Source organism: Heteronotia binoei, unplaced genomic scaffold, assembly GCF_032191835.1.
Source record: "Heteronotia binoei isolate CCM8104 ecotype False Entrance Well unplaced genomic scaffold, APGP_CSIRO_Hbin_v1 ptg000397l, whole genome shotgun sequence".
Classification (NCBI taxonomy): domain Eukaryota; kingdom Metazoa; phylum Chordata; class Lepidosauria; order Squamata; family Gekkonidae; genus Heteronotia; species Heteronotia binoei.
Window position 1 is genome coordinate 251,530 of NW_026800027.1, and position 12,646 is coordinate 264,175.

Below are 12,646 nucleotides of genomic sequence, written 5' to 3' on the forward strand. Positions count from 1 at the left end.
GATGGACCAATAGTGTTCTCACAGTAACTGCCAGAATCAGCTTCACTGGTTAGCAACAGCCACTCGGGTGGGAGAGAGGAGCAGTCTCAACCAATAGTATGCAAGAACTCTTGATTGATAGTTTGACGGGCCAAAGACTGAAACCCCTCATTCCCACCGAGTCCCAATCAATCAGGATGGTCAGATTTGCCACAACAGAATTATTACTAAAAGGTTTAATTTTAAACAAATATAGAACTTTAACAACATTTTATATTTAAAAGAAAATCTAAATTTAAGACAATTCCCTTATCCCTGCTGCTTATTTCCTACAAAATATTTAAGAATTAATTTACACAGCTTTGCATGACAATTTCAATGTCAACTACTAGCAAGAAGTATGTTCTGCAAAGTAGAATGTATTCATCTAAATCCAGATTATACTTTACAACTGTGCATTAAACAATCTTGGAAGTGCATCCATTTACTCTGAAGAAAAATTACAGAGCCCACTATCAAAGATTACAATACTCGTTTTCTTGTTCTTCTATTTGCCTTCATCTTGGTTTGAGTTTCTATAGCAGACTCAGTGGTAGCTAAGATATGCTCTTCTTTCATTTTCTTTCTTCTTCCTCCTCTCTGTAATGTACTTCCACTATTCTCTATTTGAAAACAAGACAGGGAACGTTTCAGAAGTCAAGCTTCTATACCAAAAATTGCATTTGACCCTACCAAAATGCTATTTTTGGCTAATGAACCTGATACAGAAGACATAAAGCACATAAAATGAACAGCAAAATGATCAATCGGGGAAGAATGCAAACAATGCAAAGAGGATGCTTGAATTTAAGTTAAGTACAAGGCAAAAAGCCATAGTGAAATTATCAGGATGTAGAAGAGACCATTTCTAATTCAATGTTTAAAAAGAACTCTTTTTGTTTACTACAATGTTGACAACCCTTCTTTTCCACTTATTTTTCCCAACGGGAAAGATTAAGCCCGCTTATGGTGTATTCCTAGCTAGTTATCCCAGTCTTCTCGCAGTGATTGAAATTTACTTGAAGAACAGTGCTCCAGTAGTGGGTGGTTTTGTACTACTTTAAGTAAAACCAAGCCTTTCAGATTCCATACACTTTAGTACTATTTTTTTGTGCAAAGTTATGCATAATTCCTTTTCAGATTTTAAAAAGTAAAGTGAAGCTCTGACAAGAAAATATACACAACATATTTCCATTTGTCCCTGGGGGAACAAAAAGTTTTCCCAAGAACTTGCAGCATGTATCTATTTCTCAAGCGTGTCCCCATCTGCAGACATCAAAATCCATGGATTTGAGCACCACTGACACTAAACAGATTTTTCTCATGAACTTTAGCCCCTCCTCCTCTTTAAAGAAAACTTTGAAATCTTTGCAGTTGGCTCAGCAACAGGCGAATAGCTCCAGGCTTGGACCAGCTTCCATACACCACAGCTGATTAGGCCAGTAAAGCAAGAAAGGGGCAGAAAGAAATGGGAGAGAATATTGACAAGGAAGGGGGAAGAAATAGGCTGACAGGGAAGAGGGGAAGAAAGAATAAGTATTCTCAGAGAAGGGGAAGGAGTACTAATACGGGAGGAGGTTGACATAGGGGAGGAGGAGATCAATGAAGAAGGAAGCAAAAGAGGGGGTAAGAACAGATAAGGGTAGAGGGAGAAATATAGGGAGAAAGACTGATAAAGAGAAGGGAATGAGGAATAGGGGAAGAATGTTCGAGAAGAGAGGAGAAAGAAGCAAGCAAGCAAAAGGGGGAGGGGAGAGAAAAGAACCATTAATGCAGAATTCACATCTACAAAAGTGAATCCTGTGAGGTGTTCTTGCAATGTCCCATAAACAAATTCAGTAGATTACAAGAGATCTCAAACTAGAACCTAGCTGCATATTATTAGTCACAAACAACATACCAACAGTCTTGCAACTCCTTTGAATGTACTCAAAAGACCTCTATCCATAAGCAGTTTTAAATATTAGCTGTTTATGTTTCAAGTGTATCACCAGCCTCTCACTTTCATGCAAACACTGATGTTTACACTAAGTATACTGAATCAAGTAGGAGAACAATGTCATCTTCTAAGAACACAACTCTCTAGAACAGAAAGAGGAAAAATATTGTAATACCTGCTTCAGGCGCTGATGTCATCTTTTCTGCATAGGGGCATTGCTTCATGCCAGATATAGTTCTGTGTGCTTCAGTGCTGACTCGGTCCCTTCTTCCTCGTTTAGATGAATTTTCTTTTCCCTGAGGAAGTGTGATTTCTAGATCATTCTTTTGGTTACTGTTGTTTTGGTCACTGTGTTTTAGTAAGTTCTTTCCCTTAAGAACTCGCTTTCTCCTACCCTGTGAGGCATCTTCCATCTCAGAAATCGTATTTGCCATAATCACTTGTTGATCCTTAAGAATACCATCACTGCTTTCAGGCAATCCACATTTTTCTTCAGAAAAGGTTGTTTTAGAGGCACCAACTTTTCTCACTGTTCTCTTCTGTTTGTCATTTGATATACCTGTCTTTTCCATATCTACATTTGGTTTATCCTGACACTCATCCTTCTCTTCAGGAAGCTTGCATTTTCTTCTGGCAGATGTGGAACGAGGCACTATTTTCTTATTTCTTCTGCCATTTACTGATAAATTTTCTTTTCCAGTAGCATTATTTTCTGTATATAAGTTTTGATTTTCCCTGGCAGTTTCATTTTTGTCTGATGACGGCAAAGTGATGCTTATTTTGAGGGCAGGAGAGGTAGGTGTTTGGAATGCCAGAACAATATTTTTCCCTCGACTCCTCTTTGACTGGTTTTCAAAGAGAGAATCTGCAGACACCTTTTTGCATTTTACATGTGTTAACTTGCTACCAGTAGCTCTTTGTTGGATATTTGTTTCTGTTGAGGCTTCATGAACAGGTAGTTTTTTGGATACATTTTCTTTTGTCACATCTTTTAACTCACTAGCCATTTCTTTCTGGTTAACATTATCAACCATGCTAGGTTTTTTACCAGCAGGAACTGAGCTTTTTTTGCATCTGCCCCTATGGGATGAACTATTTGCAGTAATTGTCATTTCCAAAGCTTCAGCTTGTTCTTCTACTCCACTTTTGTCTTTGCTTGATAGTGGGAAATGGTCATTTTCAAGTACCTGGGGTACAGCGGCAACTTTTCTCCCTCTACCTCTTTTCGGCAAATTCTCTTTTACAGTAAAAGCATTTTCAACAACCATATCCTGGTTTATGACATCAGGTGTGTCTTTATTATCCTTTTCTGTGGGTCGTTCATCAAAAACTACTTGCTTTCTTCTGCCTCTCTGAGGCAGATTTCTTCTTGACACTTGTCTTTTTGGTAGAATGTGTTCTACAGAAGACTCAATATTGCCCAAGACTATCTTTTGGGTTTCATTAGAATGCTCTTCATTTTGAGTAACTTGCAAACACTTTTCTTGAGCAAAACTGAACCTACCAATTGATGTGTCCTCTTTAACATTCTTACTCAAAGTAGTTGTCATTTCTAAAGCTCCAGCTTGCTCTTCTGTTCCACTTTTGTTTTTGCTTGATAGTGGGAAATTGTCACTTTCAAGTATTTGGGGCACAGCAGCTTTTCTCCCTCTACCCCTTTTTGGCTGATTCTCTTTTACAGTAAAAGTATCTTCAACAACCTTATCTTGGTTTACGACATCAGGTGTGTCTTTATTATCCTTTTCTGTGGGTCGTTCATCAAAAACTACTTGCTTTCTTCTGCCTCTCTGAGGCAGATTCCCTCTTGCCACCTTTTGCCTTTTTGGTAGAATGTGTTCTACAGAGGACTCAATATTGCCCAAGACTACCTTTTGGGTTTCATTAGAATGCTCTTCATTTTGAGTGTCTTGTAAACACTTTTCTTGAGTAAAACTGAACCTACCAATTGATGTGTCCTCTTTAAGATTCTTACTCAAAGTAGTTGCCATTTTTAAAGCTCCAGCTTGCTCTTCTGCTCCATTTTTGTTTTTGCTTGATAGTGGGAAATTGTCACTTTCAAGTATTTGGGGCACAGCAGCTTTTCTCCCTCTGCCCCTTTTCGGCTGATTCTCTTTTACAGTAAAAGTATCTTCAACAACCTTATCTTGGTTTATGACATCAGGTGTGTTTTTATTATCCTTTACTGTGGGTCGTTCATCAGAAACTGCTTGCTTTCTTCTACCTCTCTGAGGCAGATTCCCCCTTGCCATCTTTTGCCTTTTTGGTAGAATGTGTTCTACAGAAGACTCAGTATTGTCCAAGACTACCTTCTGGGTTTCAGTAGAACTCCCTTCATTCTGAATATCTTGCAAACCCTTTTCTTGAGCATAACTGAGTCTACTAGTTGATGTGTCCTCTTCAGGAACAGTAAGGTTTTCCTGGGTCTGGGTCACAGAGGCAAACTTTCTCCTTCTACCCCTTTTTGGTTGATTCTCTTTTTCAGTAAAAGCATTTTCAGCAACCATATCTTGGTTTTCAACATCAGGATTCTTTCTATCATTTTCCATGGCTGGTTCATGTGAAACTCCTTGCTTACTTCTGCTATTATGAAGCAAATTCCCTCTTGCTACCTCTTGTCTCTTTGGTAGAATGTGTTCTACAACAGCCTGAGTATTGTCCAAGCATGCTTTGTGGACTTCGTGAAACTTATTTTCATTCTGAGTGCCTTGCAAACACTCTCCTTGAACAAAAACAGAGCTGTCAGTTGATAAGTCCTCTTCAGGAGCAGTAAGTGTTCCCAGTGTTTGGGATACAGGGGCAATCTTTCTCCCTCTACCTCTTTTTGGTTGGTTTTCCTTTGAAAAATTAGCATTTTCAACACTCATAGGCTGCTTTTCAATTTTATGAATCACTTTACTTCCATTCTCAGTGGGTGGCTCAGGAGAAGTTGTTCTGCTTCTACCTCTCCTAGGTGGGTTCTTCTTTGCTACTGCTACCTTTTGTCTTTTTAGTGCACTATGCTCAACAGATAGTTGCATATTTTCCCAGGCTATCACTTGGGTTTCATTCAAATTCTCATCAAAGTTAATTTTTTGTAAACACTCTCCTTGAGCAAAACTGGCTGGGTCCTTGTTTTCCAGAGTAAAGTTTCCCCTCTCTTTAGAGATCTCTGCTAATGCCTGCTTCTCTGAAGAAAACGAGATGCAAAGTGCTGGTGATACAACAGGAGCTGCTTTCTTTTTGTTCTTTTGTGATGTATTCTCTTTTACAGGGGAAGTGTTTCTTTCAGAAAATGCATTGTATTGTTTTTGTTGCGTACCACCCTTGCCACCAAACACACATTTCTCTTCAAGAGTTTCAGAAGTACCACTCTCAAGCAGAAAACAAACCTTTCTCCTCTTCACTGCACCATCCTTCATTTCTGTTGGATGATTCTCCAGAGTTTCCAGTTCACAAATTTTAGGCAACATGTGTTTTTCACTCTCAACTGCTTCCACTTCTGTTTCTACTGCCGTAGCTTTTCTCCGCCTTGTATTTCTTTTAAGTTGCTGATTTCCAGAGTTTCTCTTTGAAGTTTCAAGGTTTAAGCTTTGCATTTTTTCTTGGGGATTTGGTTTTGTAAATTCAGACTTTGGTTCATCTTTGTTTTTCTGATTTCTGGATCTCAGAGATGTTTTTGAAATGAACTGATTTGTATATTCTTGGTTTGTTGCATTTTCTTCTAAATGCAAGCTTTCTTCAGCTTGCCTACTTAGTTTATCCACCACCCTTCTCCCGTTAACAGATGGCTGTGTTTCAACTGACATTTGTTTTGGAAGTCCCAATAGTTCCTGAGCATGTTTTATGTTATTGAAGGCCATATTACCATCTTTTTCCATAGATTTTTTCCTTAATTCTTCTGTTATCTCATTTTTAAGTGCTGAGAGGTCACTTTCTGATTCTTTCGGTTGACTAGTTTCAGGAACCTTATCAAAGTTTTCATCAGTTTGCATACGGTTAGCTAACTTGGCTCTGCTGGTGTTTCTTGTTTTCCTTGGTATCTTAGTTGTATCATGTTCTTCTGTAAAACTGGATTCACCAGCTTTCTCTTTTCTAGGTTTTTTAACTGAAGCCAATGGTTCTGGTATTTCTGCATTTATTTTCACTGGATCTCCCTGCTGTGCAGATGATTCAAAAAAATCAACAACAGCTCCACTTTGGAAATCCATTCCATCTGAGTTGTATTTTTCTGATACAAGCTGAACTGTTGCAATGCTTTCTACATGTCCCCCTTTTACGTCACTAAGTGAGCTACATGAAGTGTGTCCCAAGTAATCATGACCATCATCAGGCCTCCTTGGCATTGCATTTGGAGATTTTTTTTCAAATGAATCTTCCAGTCCTGTTTCTTGCCAAGACTCTTCTCTTTCAGGACCATCTTCTTTGCACTCTAAAATTAATAAATAATATTCAGAAGAGCAAAAGCAGTAAATATTTTGTATCCTACATAATCAGTTATTTGTGAGAAGGCAATGACTGCAACAAATGACATTAATGTATTTTAGGAGTATATTATATTAGAAGAGTTTTTATTAACCCCAGAATTCTACAGAAGTTTGCATGGCTTCATGATTTTGTTTTGGAAAAACAAAGATGCTGTCATACAATACTAGGAATTCTTATTTTCACAAGAGGCTACAACACCTACAGATAATACAGATACAAATAATGTCTTTGGTACAGGTGTTCCTATAATTTTAGTCTTCCTGAATTCCCCATGCATAACTTCATGGTAATTGCACAGGAGTATACTACAAGAATACAATCAATTCAGTAGATGGCTGAAGTTAACTTTTGCCATGGCAAACCACTGTGATTCTATACATTTTCTCACAAGGATATCAAATTATATTTTACAGACTACATCTGGGTTTTGCCTCTTCTACCAATTCTAACTTGCTTGTAGGTTCTTCTGCCTATGCCTTCTCTTAGTTCTGGGGACCAGCCATATAAATTCTTATTTTCATTGATTCTAATTGGATTTAGAAAGTAGTATTAGATTGTGCCTTCTTTGTGTTACTAAACAGTACTGCTTTCTGGAATAGTTTTCTGTCCACATGGGAAAACACAGATATTCAAGCCAAACCAATCCGTGGTTCTTAGATAACTGAACAGACAGATTTCTGACATCCTATATATGCTGACAGATTTAAGTCAATACTGGCAACCCAGGCCCATATGGTGGTTCAGATTTGCACTGGGATCTCACACTTACCATCAACCAGAGAACCACATGACTACTGACTAAACTTTCTTATTATCAGACTGCTTCTGATAATGTAAGGTTCTCTCTCCCCACTAGAGTGCTCACATATCCAGAATAAAAGGCTTCCCTCTCAACCTTCTTGCTCTCTCAGCATGAAGGAAAAAAGCTCAGGTGAATAGAGAATGTTAATGCTCCTGGAGGAAAGCAAACTGGCCTTGGTAAAAGAGAAGAAAAACTACTGCTACCCTACTGTACTTTTAACCTGTACTTTTGCTGGATGGTGCTGAGACGAGAGTGCAGAAACTAGTAACTGTAGTATAAAGGGTAAGGATTTTATTGGAAAGAACAGGCCCCTTACTTCCAACCCTGACATGAGAACTGAAGCTCACAGCTTCTTCACAACAGTGGCTGGTTCAAGATGGAAGTAACCCAATAAGGCAATGGCTTGCTCTCCTTTCTGGAACATGAAACAGGTGCTACATTGGAGAATAGTGCCCAAAGGAGCAACAGATAGCTCCACATATGGCTCCTAAGTATCACTGATACAGAATGTAACAAGCAAGTAGATCTAAAGCTGCTAAAATTAATAGTCATTTATTGTTTGAAAGTGCTGCAAGTTATACACAAGTTGAATATCCCTGGGCCAAAGGAGGCCAGACTGAAGACTACCCGGGAACGGGCCTTCTCTGTTGCAGCTCCACTACTGTGGAACCAACTCCTGGAGGAAGTGCGGGCCCTGCGATGCTTGGACCAGTTCCGCAGGGCCTGCAAGACCATTCTATTTAAATTGGTCTTCACTTAATGCTGAGGTAAAATAGATACGCTGAAGATGTTATTAGCCACAGAATTTCATAAGATCTATGTTATAGCACCTTAATGTTAATTTAATTTAATATAAGCTGTTTTAAATGATGGTTTTATCTAAATGTATTATGTATTATGGTTTTATTGTATACTGTATTTATGTGTTGTAAGCCACCCTGAGCCTGCTATGTGGGGAGGGCGGGATATAAATAAAAAGTTATTATTATTATTATATTTGTGCTACAAATTAAAGATTTTGCCAGAATATTTTTATACATACCAAATTCATCACTGGAAATCTCATGTGGCTTATTCACAGCTTCTGATAATTTGACCTAAAAGAGTTATAGAGGTATTCAGTTACATAATGGGCTCTTCTGCACACACACACACACACACACATTCTTGATTACACCTCAGCGTGACATGAGGCTTTGTTGAACCATATTCTGAGAGACCGAATAAAAAATATTATATGTCCACTGGATATACTTTAAAGCACTGAATACAAGAAATCTTGGAATATTTTACACTATAGAATCAGCTCATATCAGAATTATATCCATACTGCGCATACAATTCACAGTATTTACTGTGTGAATGCCGAACAAGTATATAACAATTTTTCAATAGAAGAAAACATGCCAAAAGCTTTACAGAGATAATTAAGAGAAGACTTTTCTGTTATGGAATATGCCTTCATCTTTACACATACAAAACTAGTGTGCAACAAATGACATTAATGTATTTTAGGACTATATACAGGACTTCTGCAATATGTTACTGTTGGAATCAGAAATGACCAACTTACCAGATATCCATCTTCAGGTCCCAATAGTTCTTTAACTCCTGTGTAGTCTATTTCAGCACTGAGAGAATTTTGCTTAGGTTCAGCCATAAGTTTTTGCAATCCCAAATAGTCATCAACTGGCATAAACTTTTGCTTTGGTGTCTTCAGTATCCTGGAAATACCAATCATATCTTCCACTGGTTCAAATTTTTGCTTAGGTGTCCTCAATAGACTTTGAATTCCTTCGATACCTTCCACAAACCCTATTACTTCCTTTTGGTCTTTTGTAACATTATTAAGACTAAACAATCCTGCACTATTCAAAAGTTTGGAGCAAACGCCATCTTTGACAGGCTCTGCTTTGTGATTAGGTGCCCTAAGAAGCCTCTTGACTCCAGAAAGGGTCTCAACTGGCTCTGGCTTAGGGGTCCTGAGCAGTTTTTTGACTCCTGAAAGAGCATTGACCAGTTCTGGGTTTTGCTTAGGGGTCCTGAGCAGCCTCTTGACCCCAGAAAGGACCTCAACTGGGACTGGGCTTTGCTTGGGGGTCCCGAGTGGGATCTTGACTCCAGAAATAGCCTCAACTGACTCTGGCTTTTGGTCGGGGTTCCTGCCTGGACTCTTGACTCCAGAAATAGCCTCAACTGACTCTGGATTTTGCTCGGAGTTCCTGAGTAGGCTCTTGACTCCTGAAAGGGCCTTGACTGGCTCTGGGTCTTGCTTGGGGGTCCTGAGTGGGCTCTTGACCCCTGAAAGGGCCTTGACTGGCTCTGGATTTTGCTTGGGGGTCCTGAACAGTTTTTTGACTCCTGAAAGAGCATTGACCAGTTCTGGGTTTTGCTTAGGGGTCCTGAGCAGCCTCTTGACCCCAGAAAGGAACTCAACTGGCTCTGGGTTTTGCTTGGGGGTCCTGAGCAGCCTTTTGACTCCAGAAAGGACCTCAACTGGGACTGGGCTTTGCTTGGGTGCCCCAAGTGGGTTCTTGACTCCAGAAATAGCCTCAACTGACTCTGGCTTTTGGTCGGGGTTCCTGAGTGGACTCTTGACTCCTGAAAGGGCCTCGACTGGCTCTGGATTTTGCTTGGGGGTCCTGAGTGGGCTCTTGACTCCAGAAATAGCCTCAACTGACTCTGGATTTTGCTCGGAGTTCCTGAGTAGGCTCTTGACTCCTGAAAGGGTCTCAACTGGCTCTGGATCTTGCTTGGGGGTCCTGAATGGGCTCTTGACCCCTGAAAGGGCCTTGACTGGCTCTGGATTTTGCTTGGGGGTCCTGAGTGGGCTCTTGACTGCAGAAATAGCCTCAACTGACTCTGGATTTTGCCCAGAGTTCCTGAGTAGGCTCTTGACTCCTGAAAGGGTCTCAACTGGCTCTGGATCTTGCTTGGGGGTCCTGAGTGGGTTCTTGACTCCTGAAAATACGTCAACCAATTTTGGGTCTTGCTTGGGGTTCTTGAGCAGCCTCTTGACTCCTGAAAGAGCATCAACTGGCTCTGGCTTTTGCTTGGGAGTCCTGAGCAACCTCTTTACTCCTGAAAGAGCTTCAACTGGCTCTGGCTTTTGCTTGGGGGTCTTGAGCAGCCTCTTGACTCCTGAGAGAGCTTCAACTGGCTCTGGCTTTTGCTTGGGGGTCTTGAGCAACCTCTTGACTCCTGAAAGAGCTTCAACTGGCTCTGGCTTTTGCTTGGGGGTCTTGAGCAGCCTCTTGACTCCTGAGAGAGCTTCAACTGGCTCTGGCTTTTGCTTGGGGGTCTTGAGCAACCTCTTGACTCCTGAAAGAGCTTCAACTGGCTCTGGCTTTTGCTTGGGGGTCTTGAGCAGCCTCTTGACTCCTGAAAGAGCTTCAACTGGCTCTGGCTTTTGCTTGGGGGTCTTGAGCAACCTCTTGACTCCTGAAAGAGCTTCAACTGGCTCTGGCTTTTGCTTGGGGGTCCTGAGCAGCTTCTTGACTCCTGAAAGGGCCTCAGCCACTGCCAGCTCTGGTTCTTTATTGGGAGTCCTCATAAGCCTCTTGGTTCCTGAATGTGTCTTGATGCAATCTGATTTTGTTTTCGGATCGTTTATTATTTTTTCCATTCCCCCAATTTCACCTGTTACCAGTGAACTATTTTCCCCTACAGTCTCATCTGATGCGGAATTCCCTCTTCTGGGAACCTTCAATTCATATCGACCACCAACAGCAGAAATCTGAGATACTTTTTTCAGGATGGGGGATTCAACATCTTGATTGTCATAAATTTTCTGGACTGATAGATTTAAAGGAGACATTGTCATTTCCCCTATTAAAAATATAAAATGGGAGAAATCTTTCAGTAAATTGTATGTTAAGTCTTTTTTAAAAAATTAATTATGTTAGCATTTTTACTAAGAAAAGAAGGACAATAGATCCCCATCCTGGTAACAAACAGGCTTCTTGAACTAGTAATGTATTCCAGGAGAAAATGACTCCCACTTATCCAGTTTTTATTTAAAATATTTTCTCCCCTTTCTCCAGGAACTGAACTCAAGGTGGCTTACATAACAAATCTTAAATCAATCACTCAATATCTAATCTGTCTGTCTACCTACCTACTAACCATAAGCCAAAAAAGCCAGCTCTTAATCACTTAGAGATATGAAGGCTCTGGGGAAAAATTTCAGGGGAAACAAGATTTTTTTCTTTTTCACCCTAGAGAACTTAAAAATCTAACCTATAAGACCAACAAAATACTGTACAAAAACATTAAATAAGAATTTGATAGATCTCACATAAATTTGCTTGTAATTTTATTGAAGGTTCTCAAATAGACAATGCATAGAAAGAACTCTAAATAGGATCAACCATGATTAGGGATCTTCCCTTCAACTGTGAAAATTCATCCAAGCAGTCATATCAGAGAAAGCTCTTAGAAATACCAATAACAACATCATTTGTGATTTTTAGCAGTAGGATAACGAATTTTATAAAAAGACAGATGCATGAGGTTTATCACTAGGTACATTATAAGAAGATGTATACCAGATTCCTCTGGAGTGTGAATTTCTGATACTTCTGGAGTTGACCCATTAGACTTCTGCACAGAAGATAAAGGGCTTCCTTGCTTCCAGTTCGGTGGAGTGTGGAACATCTCAGTCATCCCTACAAACAGTATTTAAAGTTCAGTTAATGCTCATTTTGTCTGTATGTAACCAATAGGAGAAAGCAAGCATAAGTATTAAGAATTCACTCTTTGCCTTACTTATCCCCAGAAGAACTGCAGTTCCAGTCCAACTTAGTCCTTAGTATTAAGGACTGATGCTCCTGGCAGTTTCCTGCCACAAAGCCACCTCAAACAGCATATCTAGAGATGAGGAAGGCATTTTAAATCAATCTACAAATGGCACCTACCAGACAGATTAAACTGTGCTTAAAGACAAAGTATTCCTTCTCAATGATTCATTACACATAAAAAGGTGAGAGGAAAAAAGGACTTTTGAGGGGGAGTGGGGAGGGAGAAATCAACTTACTGAACTGGTGACCAGAACAGATATTAAAAGTTAAGTTTAACTACTAGACTTCTATAAACGAGACACACACAGCTACTTTAATAAACTTTTAATAAGATGCAGCTTCAAATAAATTTGAACTTGTAGTTGAATCTTTGTTCTGAAAATAAAAACCTACCATACTCAAAACCTATAAAGTAGCATATTCTTTCCTAGTCTTGAGGTAGTTCACCATTCATATTTTTGTAGATAGGAAATTCAATGTTCAAAAGGACAGGCAGTCTTGCACCAGGCACTCGGATGAACAAAGATTTACAAGAGCTCAGTGGTTAAGACAGAGTAAAATCAATTACAAATGGCCAGACTGTTAGCAGCCTTCATCACACTTTTGTATTTTCAAAGCAGGGAA

The 12,646-nt window shown here is 39.7% G+C and overlaps 1 protein-coding gene across 1 annotated transcript; it reads right to left on the reverse strand.

Annotated features, from left to right (window-relative positions):
* Positions 1-200: 200 nt before the first annotated feature.
* Positions 201-11,878, reverse strand: LOC132590623 (proliferation marker protein Ki-67-like). Its single transcript, XM_060263596.1, has 5 exons — positions 11,771-11,878; positions 8,797-11,051; positions 8,266-8,320; positions 2,133-6,365; positions 201-641 (listed from the first exon to the last, which is right to left on the reverse strand). The coding sequence occupies exons 2-5, from the start codon at positions 11,044-11,046 to the stop codon at positions 502-504; spliced, it is 6,678 nt and encodes a 2,225-aa protein (XP_060119579.1). The 5' UTR covers positions 11,047-11,051; positions 11,771-11,878; the 3' UTR covers positions 201-501.
* Positions 11,879-12,646: the final 768 nt, after the last annotated feature.